The 14,106-nt window shown below is 40.3% G+C and overlaps 2 protein-coding genes across 2 annotated transcripts; both read left to right on the top strand.

The window, feature by feature from the left end:
* The first annotated feature begins 5,416 nt into the window (after positions 1-5,416).
* LOC124280431 (forkhead box protein A4-like) lies at positions 5,417-6,382 on the top strand. Its single transcript, XM_046716371.1, has one exon. It carries the CDS (start codon positions 5,417-5,419, stop codon positions 6,380-6,382), a length of 966 nt encoding a protein of 321 aa, XP_046572327.1.
* A 5,887-nt stretch (positions 6,383-12,269) lies between these two features.
* Positions 12,270-13,412, top strand: LOC124280430 (forkhead box protein B2-like). The gene has a single exon (XM_046716370.1). The coding sequence runs from the start codon at positions 12,270-12,272 to the stop codon at positions 13,410-13,412; it is 1,143 nt and encodes a 380-aa protein (XP_046572326.1).
* Positions 13,413-14,106: the final 694 nt, after the last annotated feature.

The following is a 14,106-nucleotide window of genomic DNA, read 5'->3' as shown; positions in this document are numbered from 1 at the left end:
TAAGGCTACACCTTCAGCACTGGATGCACTTGTAATAATTTATGATAATGTATAAACTGTATGGTATGGCTAATGTATGGTATGTCTTAACTGTACCTGCGTCACTTTGGCCTTTCGTCAACGTGAAAACACAGTGCCGTTAGATAATGTAAGTATTTGTGACAAACTCCCACCAAAACGGACTAAAGGAGAGGACGGACATATTTCTTATGATGCAACTCCCGAGCACACAAAATACTTACAGTTTCAAGTTGTTCATAACTGGATTGTCCGGTCCAGACTCGAATATTTACAGACTGCTTCAACATCGCTGGAATATTCCTGAGAGCTGCGTTAAAAACCAAAGTCTAACCTTAAATATGATATACACATTGATGATGTAAGTGGACAAAACATTTGCTGCAAGGCTTTCTATTTAGGTTTAAAAGTGACATGTTCAAACAGCTTTTACATTTAACTGGCTTTAGAAGCTGGTATTTTAATCGATAGTTAACATCTTTATTGAAACAGATGCGACGTTTCGGTGTAGATGCTAATGTGTTATTACGCAACTGGCCGAAAGGTTGCATCTATTGCCAAAGAGAAGTTGTCTTTGCAGAAAATGTGTTCCTCTTCCGTTTCTACATTGCTGTCTACATCAGCGTACAGGCAGAAAAATATTACTTTTTTGTCTTGATACGTACGCGTATCACGCTGTTGTATGGAGAAAAGCCTTCCTTGATAAAACACGTCATAAAACATACTGCTGGTCATACTGCTAATGTTATTGGTTATATCAAAAAAGTTTGGAATATTCCTTGGACCTGTAACACGTAATTAATCTGTGGCAACCTAGAATGATTTTTTTGTCAATCATCAATTACAATAGGAACGTTCCACTTTTACTAATTCGCCGGTCTTCTGTGAACTTGGATAAAGACGTCTGTCGCGTGCAGTAAAGTCGGCCGCCACTGTCGCCATCTTACTTACCTTCATCCTCTCACCAATAGGATGGTAAAGGGAGATAAGCGGTTTGGGGTAAGCCAATTCCGAAGATCGGATAATGCTCTTCATCGCTTGCTTAATAAAGCTGGTTGTTCCTGACAGGTAAATTACGAGACTAAGCAAACAGGAAACCGACGAAAGGTAATCTCTATTTGATCAAACCACAATTGGTAGCAGACTAGCCACAAGCTCTAATCCCGGGTTGATTGAATCTTGTTATATAGAAACATCAAATACGCCGACATCATCAGTCGAAACGTTGAGACGAGGAAACAGGTGGCCTCATCTTTCAACAGAAATGAGAAAGGCATCTAAACAATGTGACCACTTGTTTTGTCACTAAGGACAACATGCTAAGGGAATGACATGGAAATGTGTGTCAGCAGAAAGGCGTGTGTGGTAGAACCAAGCATGTCTTGCATGTAGTACACGCAGTGAAACACTTCTATAAAGTAAGATTATGGATGTTGTTTCTGCTGTTATATGTTCTGACAATGTGACACAGCATGGTGTTGATTTGTTGTGATGTCAGTGAGTGTAGAGACAACTCATTTAGCACACCATTAAGTCTCCCCGATACGATTACTTGCGTCAGCTTATCCTTAGATATGAGTGTGAATTGTCGGCTTTCGGTGATAATGTTTGGTTACAAAATATTCATAGAAAATTTCGAAAGCAAAAGCACCCCTTCATTCATGGTTTATGGGAATTTGGGATATATCCGCTGGAAATTGAAATAAATCACGAATGTTACTCTTTGTGGAAGACTTATTTCTGGAGAGGATTCTTAATTTTCTCTCCTAAAATATAAACTACGCTATAATGGGACTATTTGCAACACACCTGGCTTGCCTTTATTAATGATACATTTGACTAAATTGGTTATATTATAATGAGTGACATTTTGGCCACACAGGCATATCCCAATCAAAAATACGCTCAACGATTTTGCTGGAAAGTATTCTGAAAAGAAATATTCTGCAGACTTGGATATGAAACATAAAACAATCTTCAAAAGTAGCCATATTTTTCAAAAGTTATGAATCGAAATATGAAACTTATCTGCATGTACTACTTTACAAGTATACTACTCGGCGGGCAAAACTTTATTTCAGAACTTGAAACCATCATAACCTTCTTGCTGCCCTACCTTGGTTGGTATCTTTGAAAGATAATTGTAAAAATTCGTTTCTCTTTTGCCAACTCAGGTATTTCTATTCTGCTTTCTAAATGCTAATACAAAATATCTGTTGTATTCCAGAAGAATAATCCACACATAGATCGCTCCTGACACAGATTGGATGTTGTTTCTGCTGTTATATGACCTGACAATGTGACACAGCATGGTGTTGATTTGTTGTGATGTCAGTGAGTGTAGAGACAACTCATTTAGCGCAATATTAAGTCTCCCCGTTACGATTACTTGTGCCAGTTTGTCCTCAGATACGTATAATTTGTTTCACTAGTTTTAGTGGCGATTTTGCTGAGATGTCACAAATTTGCACAATATGAGAACCGATGTTATTGTGTTGTTCATGGTGGTCACGTGGTGTTCTACCGTCCCAATGTAACCTGGTATGAAGGCAATGTACATAGTGTGTCCATGTCAGCGTCCACCAGAATCAGCAATGTGTAACGGTGGGGAGGTTAAATACGTCACACGTTTTCATCGACTTGACACTGATAAGTAAATGAGTCTGTTTTTACGCCGCTTTAGCGACATTCCATCAGTATCAATGCGAGGAAAACGAGAAAAGGGGCTTCACACATGTACGCACGTAAAGAATCGAACCCCGGCATGGCGAGAGATCACGTTAATTATAAGCACTAGGCTACCCTACCGTACTACCGATTAGGACATGCAACACGTGTTACAAATCTGTGAGAGGATCTCGAAAAATACCTCAGTAAAGGTTTCATTAAACATTCGAAAGAATTTGGATACATCAGCTATCCCGTATTTAATCTGGTTTAAACTGGTTTGTTAGAGTTATGTAATGTTGAGGACCATGGACCACGAGCAGCGTCTTTGTGATGCTAAAACACCAACATGTGGTCAAAAGAGATTATGACTCAGATTTACACATCCACTTGGTGATATCAACAGTGCTTGTTAAGGTGGGATCAATAGACCCAGTGGTATGCTGTGAAACAGTATGTATGGTGATCAGTACTGTTGAGTAAATGCTGTAATTCGACATAGCCTGTGAATGTCAGTTGCTACCTGGCAAATTCCACCTTGTTGATATTAACTTGTATATTTTGGTTATGTTGTGAGGACTTCGTATTCACATGAAAGCAGAACATTACTGAACGAAACATAGATGGATAAACTAGTTTGTTTAAACATATATTAATCACGAGAAAAGAATTGGGTACAGGTTATACAACTTAGAACACCCTCTTCGTAGTGAGTTCATAAATATTATTTACTTTCTTTAAGCAAGATAGACAGAATGATGGGGAAACAGTGGAATAATGACAATAATTAAAATATTCTTTTGATTGATTTGAACAATTTTAAACATGTTTTAATTTATGCGAACAGTCGGATCTGCATTGCCATGTAATAGTAACTCATAATTTATATTCATATTAGTAACACTGCGTAAATTAGTTTTAACTGGTTATAATGATACACATGGGAACAATCTACATGGTACACTGGACAAATAGGAATCTCATATACCTGCATGTCATGCACAGCAAGTGTATATCTTTGATGGGCGTGGCCGTAGATATTGGATTTACGTATTACGTAACCTGGTTGCTACAAATCGGATTTATACCATGCTGAAAAGCATGTCACGAAGTTAGTACACGTGGTTCAATATTGACCCTGGAAATTACTCAGGAAAAGTCAGGGAGATAGGCCCGGGGGAGACACGGTATTTCACCTGACGCCCCTGGGTAAGGATTTCGATACAAGGTGTGATGCTCATCATTCAAGCAACACGTAGTGACATTTTATTAGCTGCAATTAGCGTTTCATTATTACAGAAACTATCATTGTCACTGTTTGACTCGTCTGTGAGCCAGTGTTCCTGTCGTCATCTTGTGTCGCTTGTGTTGTGGAAGTACATTTAGCCATTGTGTATTTCCAGATCGGAAGTTCAGGTTCTGTAAAAATAAATGTGAAATACAGTAATACGAATCAGGATTAATAAAACAGTGGATTGCAATGTCCTACCAATGGATCTTATGAGACACGATTGATAGGTATACACCCATGCTCATAAACACAGTCAACCTTACACTGAGACGCATATACCTGGAAGGCGTGTCGATAGTTATGAGCAGAGATAAATGTGCACAATTTTAAAAAAAGGTTAGAAAATATATCTATAAAATACTTAGCACTGCAACTGTGGGGTGGAGATAATTGCTGTGACATTGTCTACGTAATATCAGCAAAAGCGGCTAGCTGCCAATATTCTACACTTGCCACTTGCCTGTGTATACAGGTACCAGTATATATATTCATAGCTCTTACAAACAACTAAATTGTTTTTCAGAATTAATGTATCCCATCAGCCACGAAAGGCAGGGTACTCAAATCTGATTGCACTGAACCAACATATTTCTTCACCCTAATATAATTAACAAACAAGTCAACAAAGAGCCTTTTCCACAACTTCGTCGAAATCCTTAACTTGAAGCACTGCTCTCTGCACCAATACTTAGAACAACGACCATCATTGTAGCTTCTGTCACAAAACTGGATGTTATTTTTTGTGATGACCAATATTTATGTTTCTAGACAGAATGGGACTGAACTGTGGTGACATTAGCTGTATGACATAAACGTAGCTAAGTAACACGTCTCCATGATACCGTGATCAGTTATATTGGACATACATACCAATTTCATGTTCATTGGGCAGGTTATGACGTACCATCGCAAAATTCCCCTTATGATTTCTGGAAAGGATCAAGTCCTTCAAATTTGCATCATTTTACTTAAGCAGAGCAATTGACATAATATTTCTGTTCTAGATATAAATTTGTGAATGTGTCTTTTACATGTAACATGAAGGTCGTAAAGAAGCAACAAGGTATTGCTGCCTGGAGGCAGGGCTATTGTCCTGGCCAGAAGTAATTGACAGTGTCACGTGATTGAGGACACACCCATTACATCCACAAATCTAATTAACCTATCAATTGCTACATAATGTTTTTCTCTATGTCAACTTATCAACACACTCAAAGCTGTACATTGACTGTAAAACTACTTAAGCAGAGGCGGAGTTCAAATCTGGTGCATAACCAATCGGAGCAGATAACAGGTACCATGTATTTGAGATCCCAATTACTAGGTTTGAGATCAATCTAATTTACGTATCAATGGTCGCCTACTCTAGAAACAAATGAGATCTGTAAAGCGCGTGTCGAGGGGATTATCTGAACGGGGCATATAAACCTCGCCGTGGAGATGGGGAGGAACATTCAACTGCCTACTGAGATAATACCTTTTCACCTGCTGCACCTTGAGTCAGGAATCATGTATAATCCATCCATGTTTCAGTATGTGCCAAGTACGGCTCCTTGTATTGGACAGCAGACGACATCTGGTCACCCAACACCTTCTGAACATTCCGTTACAGTCATGCCTCAAACTTCTGAAGGAGAAGACGTCACATCAGAGATCAGTCATGGGTCTGTCCAAACTCAACTACCATCTCCAAATTATGACAATATTCTCCCTTCTCCTTCGTCATCGGTATCTTCAAACGGAGACGGAGACATCAATCTGGATAGTTTCTCAGGAATATCGACGCTCTCACAACAAGACAGACAATTTTCCAACAAGAAGCCTCCCTATTCATACGTGGCTCTCATCACCATGGCCGTCGAGAGTTCCACTACAGGCATGATGACTCTCAACGACATCTACAACTACATCATCAAGAGATTTCCCTACTACCAAGACAACCAACGGAGATGGCAGAACTCAATCAGACACAACCTCTCCCTCAATGACTGTTTCGTCAAGGTGCCCCGACCTCCAGGGAAACCAGGCAAGGGTAACCTGTGGGCTCTGCATCCATCGTGCGGGGACATGTTCGGTAACGGCAGTTTCCTTCGTCGTTCCAAACGTTTCAAGTCGGCACAAAAGCAACGTCGTGATGATCCTCCATTCCATCCTGCCAGTTCTTATGGACAGTTATTCGGATTGTATGGGGGTCCATCTCCTTCCACAGGTTTCAACCCCCTCAGTCTCGGCTCCTTACCCCACGGACTGACCTACAGCACATCGAGCAAGCCTGATTCCAGTCCTTGGACAATGGGATCTCCTACAGTCTACTCTCCATCAGCCGGCTACTACAACCCCAGCAGCATCAACAGCTCTCTCACCGGCTCCCCTCTCTCCAGCTCTCCCCGGCAAGATCGTCCCTGAGTCGAACATACGTACCACAAGCTCCCACACCCACTTCAAATGTACCTGACCGTTCCTGCACCTACCTGTATCCACACATACAACAGTCAATGACGGGTTCTACAAGGGATATCAGTCAGAGTTGGGTTCGAGGTCTTCGAGGTCATACGTCGCTTAGTGTGGATTCATCACTGTTGCAGTGATGCTGAAGACTGATGTACAAAGTGCTATGTGTTAATGTTAGTTTCATGATGCTTTAAGAATAATACAAATACATACATGATGTGAAACCTGAACTGGGAGTGATATCTCAGAAACAAAATAAATACAAGTAAAAATACAGATTGGTACATTTGTTATTTATTCATCTCTGTAATATGCATCCGTCGCCCTTCAGGCTCGTGGTGTATAAGCCCATACAGAGTGCAATCAACAACAAACACTTTACTGTATGGACAGTACAGGTTAATGAGATCGTGCAGTCTGCTTCCAATGTGAATGGTGGAGCAGGTGTAAACTGCGCGTATGGTTTGTGTTACTTAAGAATTTACCCTTGCTCTAAGGATAGAGAACGTGTGTCAGTACTATCTATTATACACGGACGACCAGTGAAACGTGTGATTACAAGTATTTTTGACAAATTAAAATCAAAGTTCTTTTTAAAGTATTACATGTTTTGCGTTAAACAAAGTTACATTTTTGATATTACCTGCATGTGCTGAAATTACACTTCAACAGTATTTTGGACATGCCCGGAGAGCACAAGAAGCACCAAAGCAATGTATTTTCTTCCAGAGAAAACCCTTTTACATCTTGATGATGTTGCAGGCAAAAAGTTATAATGTTTGCGACACAAATTTTATAATGCTGAATTTGAGACTCTCGGTCCGGAAAGCTGAGAATAACCTCAGTGTTTCAGCATAAGTTACAAACGATGTTTTTTCACCTTGTAACAAGCTTAAAACCTCCCCTTTCCTGTCTGGACAATTGGTTTCAGCAATTGTGGACACCTGTGAACATTAGCCATCATTTCAAAAGCACCAACATCAGCATTTTCCCTTACCGTTCACACAAAGGCAGAAACGACAAAACATAAACAGGCACACAGATTTAGCAACAACAACAACAACAAACATCAGTGCGACAGCTTATCGACGTGGGCCTATGTCGTGACCTAGTGTAAAGGTGGGCTGGAATTCCAGATTCGTCCCTAATATAATGATGTGTATTTCCATGCAGGATAAACAGGAGAACCACGAATGAGTATAAAAATGTTTAAAATGCTCCTAATAATGTTGACAGAAGAGGGAACATCTAAGCATTGATGTTAAAATTATCAAGCACCGGGGGTAGGTCGTGTGGAGTATTGGGTTAATGATTCTGAACGTAACCTCATGGAACCAAGGTGGTATGTGTCCAGGTCTTGACAAAATGGGCTTACCTCCAAATTGTGAAAATGGAATATAAAGTATGGAAATGACAGCAGTGGCGATAAACCATGTACACCATCAAGATCAGGTTGTCTGTTTGGAGAATGTGAATTATCCACCTCAGGGGTGCCCAACAGTGTTAACCGTTATTCTCATTAAGATAATGTACAGTATTCGTTTACGTACACTGTGGTAATACAAACAACCTTTAAGTTCACATACACTGAAGATACTGGCAAAATGTTTAAATTCACACTACAGCAGTAAAAGCATATGTTGATTCCCTACCCTATCCTAGAACATGTCATGAACTTTATTCTACAGGTGGGATACGACAAGAATAGCTTTTAAAAGAAGCAAATATTTTCAAATAAGTTCACCAATTTTCCTAAACGTTTAAGCATAGAGCACAATTCCATTCTTGCATGTGCTGATGATTTAATTCCATTACTACATTTGATATAAACCATGAAGTCTTTAACATATTGATGTCCTGAAACACAATCAAATGAGAAACATATAATAAACAATAGATATGGAAAAACGATATCTTAGGATGTGCCGCAGTGCGGAATCGTCTAGAGGTATTATGTACTGTGCCTCCCACAGAGAATTATCAATTACAAGAACAAAGTTTTAACAACATTTGTCACTGTTACTAATACGCCGGCCTTCTTTGAAATTGGACTAAGACTGTCGCGTGCAGTAAAGTCCGCCGCCACTGTCGCCATCTTACTTACCTTCATCCTCTCACCAAGAGGATGGTAAAGGGAGATAAGCGGTTTCAGGTAAGCCAATTCAGGCCAATTGGTTCAGTTTCGGCATTGCTTGCTTAACAAAGCTGGTTGTTCCGTACCGGTAAATTAGAAAGCTAAGCAAACAGGCTGCCGACGAATGGTAATCTCGATTTGATCAAAGAATAATTAGAAAAGGACCAGCTTAACCCCACAAGCTCTAATCCAGTGTTGATTGACTCCTGTAACTCGTGTAAACATCAAATACACCTCATCCTGCTACTGACATCAAAACAGTATGTTAACATTTTAACACACTTTTGTCATACTGCTGACAACATGCTTAGGGCATGAATTGTTAGATGGGCTTCTCTTACACCTTGACCAAGAAATTATGGGAACTGTACCGACACGTCGCTAATAAAGAAGCTTAATGGATAATTTAGTTGCCACTTGGCGTAGAATATATACAAGTAAATATGTAATATATTGGCACAAGGAATGTGTCACTGTCTACATATTTAGCACCTCTTATATGCAGCAAATCAGGTTTAACCAACACACAGTTACACACTATGTGAATATTTCAGAATAGTCATAAGAAATCGTCAATTTGAAAGATAATTATAAAAAAAACCATTCACATAACAAATTCATTTTCTCTTTTGCCAACACAGGTATTTCTTTTCTGCTTTCTAAATGCTAGTACCATATATCTGTTGTATTCCAGCAGAATAATCCTAACATAGATCGCTCCTGACACAGATTGGAGGTTGTTTCTGCTGTTATATGTTCTGACAATGTGACACAGCATGGTGTTGGTTTGTTGTGATGTCAGTGTGTGTAGAGACAACTCATTTAGCGCACCATTAGGTCTCCCCGTTACGATTACTTGTGTCAGCTTATCCTTAGATATGTTCAGCTGGTTAGCTTGTGAAATGTTTCCCTTGTTTTAGCGGACACATTTTCGTAGGAAACACACCGGGCAAACCCATAGGTAATTCTTACATTCATTTTTGCCTCGATTATACGTTTGTAACCCAGGAACAGAAACACATAGTTCGGTCTGTTATCTGTATGACTGAAGTTAAAGTTATGTCGCTTATGCCCTTCGTCCCGAATGACCAGATCAGGTCCTCAGTTTGTAACGCATGTTGACGGTGCTGATGGTAGCTGTAATACTAATGGTGGTAACTGTTGGTACAGCTAGTACCTGCAATATCAAGTGTTACAGAACGACATAATATCAGAAATCCAGCCAAGTCAGCCATTTCCTTCTAATTGATACCAAATATTCAGATATTAACCGTTTTGCTATTGCAAGACGACATCAATCGAGCCTGACACAGATTGGATGTTGTTACTGCTGTTACAGCATGGTGTTGATTTGTTGTGATGTCAGTGAGTGTAGAGACAACTCAGTTAGCACACCGTCAAGTCTCCCCGTTACGATTACTTGTGTCAGTTTGTCGTTGATCGCAGGACACCGAATACAGGTTTCCTTGATCCAATGTTCACATGCAATGTGGCCGCGTTGATGTCTGTATCTGCCAGAGTATCGAGCTAATGTTGGCCCTGGTCGCTTTTATAAGAAATTTATTCGGTCTTTGAGTGGCATTTCTTATTCAACTATTAACAATAAAATCTTATGTTTTTAATGTGGTTATCATAATTCCTAATACATTATACACATTGGCATTTCCCGAGTGAATTGGGATAAATTCATATCATGTTTCGTCGTCCGCAGTACATAATTTGACAATATTTGCACCGTGCCGAAGACCTCATGAAAAGGAAGTTGAATCGACATAGCATGTAACGTGTCTGAATCAATATTGACCCTGGTACTTACTTCTGTCGCTACGGGGGAGATACTGGTGTCACTTGACTCCCCTGCAGCTGAGGGGTGTGATGTACATCTTTCAGGCAGCCTGTGGTGACTTTGGTCATTTATAAACTCAATTAGAGCATGTAACGACCTAGTCTTGACTGTATAGAACAATTTTTTATGATGGCTAACAACTTCTCTTTTTCGTGAGTGCGACGGTTCGATACAGATTCTTGTACCGTTGTCAATCAAGAGTGAAAACTCCTCACTGAACGCATCCGACATCATCGCCAAATCCAGGCCACTTCCACGTCCGCCATCAGTGACCTCCACACCTCCCTCAGCTCCACCCTCGATCCAGAACTCTTCTCCTCCTTACGAACTGCCCAGACTACCGCCAACAACAAACTAGTCACTCTTGCTTGACAACGGTACAAGAATCCGTATCGAAACATCGCACTCACGAAATAAAGAAGTTGTTATCCATCAAAAATTGTTCTATATCGTAAGTCTCAACTTCTAAAATGCCACTCAGACAAGTCAGTCTTGACTGATATACTGGACCCGGTCGGTAGTGTCAAGTAGTGTTAAACCAACTTCACTCACGCACACGTAGATACAATGTGTAGTATCATCACTACTATTGTGGCGTATAACTACCAATTTACTCCTGATATTTACCAGCATTGCCATACTAGTGTTATCTGAATATTCAATACAAGAATCACAATATAAAGGTACAAGAAACAAGTCAGCTAATGAAGCGTTAGTGTTTGGCTTTATCAACTCAGTGTTCAACTACAATTCTTTATTGTCGGGGTACATTTAGAATGTCATGCCAAGCAAACGACTTCTGAAAATTAAATGCTTTATTCAATGAAATATGCCATATGTCATCCTGGTATATGTTCACTTAATCATTGCACCATAATCCTGGAGATTTGTGAGTGGACAAGTGAGTGAGTAAAAGTTTTGTACATCAGCCGGCATTGTGACTCAGCACATAGCATTCAGCTGAAGTATAAACGTAACACAATTGGTAGCTTACGTTGTTTACGCTGCAATATTGTATCTGCAGCCACAATCAAACACATGTTATATTGCTGTAATGATTGTATATTAGCTTAGGCAAATATATTTAAATATGTCAATCAACTAAAACAATACCTTAGTTTGCAAGTCTTTGCACACACCAACTTATCATATGTTTTGCAAGGTGTAGTATTCAAGTAGATTCTCGCCTCGACAAATACTGATTTTGTATTTCGTGATGATCAATACTGACAACTCTAGATGGCGTGGTAGAGCGTTGTTGTGATATGACAAACGCAATTCGACTCCCCAAGTCATGTTATTTATATATATGGATGACACATGCAGCCACGTTCATAGTCTGTTTTTCATTTCAATGAATACTAGTCTTAAGGTGCAATTTCTTTTGATATCCACAACAACAAAAAACAAACATTTTGCGTCAACACATAGACATATATGAGCTCTGAGAATGTAGTCCGAATCGTCCGGTCTTCCTCATGATTCAAACGTTGGCATCCACAAATAACTCCCCCACACCTTCTTCGATAATATTGCAAACCTGAAAATCCATGTTACAGCCATTAACCCATTAACACACTTACAGTGGTTGTATTGTTTTTACTTTTTCTCTATGTCAACGTTATCAACACACTCAAAGCTGTACATTGACTGTAAAGCTACTTACGCGGAGGCGGAGTTAAAATCTGGTGCATAACCAATCGGAGCAGATAACAGGTACCATGTATTTGAGATCCCAATTACTAGGTTTGAGATCAATCTAATTTACGTATCAATGGTTGCCTACTCTAGAAACAAATGAGATCTGTAAAGCGCGTGTCGAGGGGATTATCTGAACGGGGCATATAAACCTCGCCGTGGAGATGGGGAGGAACATTCAACTGCCTGCTGAGATAATACCTTTTCACCTGCTGCACCTTGAGTCAGGAATCATGTATAATCCATCCATGTTTCAGTATGTGCCAAGTACGGCTCCTTGTATTGGACAGCAGACGACATCTGGTCACCCAACACCTTCTGAACATTCCGTTACAGTCATGCCTCAAACTTCTGAAGGAGAAGACGTCACATCAGAGATCAGTCATGGGTCTGTCCAAACTCAACTACCATCTCCAAATTATGACAATATTCTCCCTTCTCCTTCGTCATCGGTATCTTCAAACGGAGACATCAATCTGGATAGTTTCTCAGGAACATCGACGCTCTCGCAACAAGACAGACAATTTTCCAACAAGAAGCCTCCCTATTCATACGTGGCTCTCATCACCATGGCCGTCGAGAGTTCCACTACAGGCATGATGACTCTCAACGACATCTACAACTACATCATCAAGAGATTTCCCTACTACCAAGACAACCAACGGAGATGGCAGAACTCCATCAGACACAACCTCTCCCTCAATGACTGTTTCGTCAAGGTGCCCCGACCTCCAGGGAAACCAGGCAAGGGTAACCTGTGGGCTCTGCATCCATCTTGTGGGGACATGTTCGGTAACGGCAGTTTCCTTCGTCGTTCCAAACGTTTCAAGTCGGCACAAAAGCAACGTCGTGATGATCCTCCATTCCATCCTGCCAGTTCTTATGGACAATTATTCGGTTTGTATGGGGGCACATCTCCTTACACAGGTTTCAACCCCCTCAGTCTCGGCTCCTTACCCAACGGACTGACCTACAGCACATCGAGTAAGCCTGATTCCACTCCTTGGACCATGGGAACTCCTACAGTTTACTCTCCATCAGCCGGCTACTACAACCCCAGCAGCATCAACAGCTCTCTCACCGGCTCCCCTCTCTCCAGCTCTCCCACGGCAAGTTCGTCCCTGAGACGAACATACGTACCACAAGCTCCCACACCCACTTCAAATGTACCTGACCGTTCCTGCACCTACCTGTATCCACACATACAACAGTCAATGACGGGTTCTACAAGGGATATCAGTCAGAGTTGGGTTCGAGGTCTTCGAGGTCATACGTCGCTTAGTGTGGATTCATCACTGTTGCAGTGATGCTGAAGACTGATGTACAAAGTGCTATGTGTTAATGTTAGTTTCATGATGCTTTAAGAATAATACAAATACATACATGATGTGAAACCTGAACTGGGAGTGATATCTCAGAAACAAAATAAATACAAGTAAAAATACAGATTGGTACATTTGTTATTTATTCATCTCTGTAATTTGCATCCGTCGCCCTCCAGGCTCGTGGTGTATAAGCCCATTCAGAGTGCAATCAACAACAAACACTTTACTGTATGGACAGTACAGGTTAATGAGATCGTGCAGTCTGCTTCCAATTTGAATGATGGAGTAGGTGCGAACTGCAGTGTTTGGTTCGAGGAACTTAAGTATTTGCCCTTGCTCTAAGAAGGAAAGAGAACGTGTGTCAGTACTGTACCTGTTACACACGGACACCTAGTCAAACGTGTCTTCTTGACAAAAAATATACAAAGTCTTGTCAAACAATGTCATTTCTTGCGTTATACACATATTTACATTCTTCATATTATATACATGGACTGGCAATCTTTATTCAGACTCCTGCCATCAATTTAGAAAACAAGGTTTCAAAATCAATCTAGCATGGTTACTTCTGTAGGTAACCAAACCTTACATTCAAAACACAGTATACATACTTCTCTCAAATAATTAATTTTTTTTGTAAGAAAACAAAATACCTTTTACATCTTCATTATGTTTC

The sequence above is a fragment of the Haliotis rubra genome, unplaced genomic scaffold (assembly GCF_003918875.1).
Source record: "Haliotis rubra isolate DU_JTF1 unplaced genomic scaffold, ASM391887v1 Scf267, whole genome shotgun sequence".
Taxonomy (NCBI): domain Eukaryota; kingdom Metazoa; phylum Mollusca; class Gastropoda; order Lepetellida; family Haliotidae; genus Haliotis; species Haliotis rubra.
Note: the sequence above shows the minus strand (reverse complement) of the source record. Positions and strands in the feature narration are given on the sequence as shown.

What these genes read in the sequence shown, in the direction of transcription:
- LOC124280431 (XM_046716371.1), top strand. Translation starts at nt 5,417, where the DNA reads ATGGGGAGGAACATTCAACTGCCTACTGAGATAATACCTTTTCACCTG.
- LOC124280430 (XM_046716370.1), top strand. Translation starts at nt 12,270, where the DNA reads ATGGGGAGGAACATTCAACTGCCTGCTGAGATAATACCTTTTCACCTG.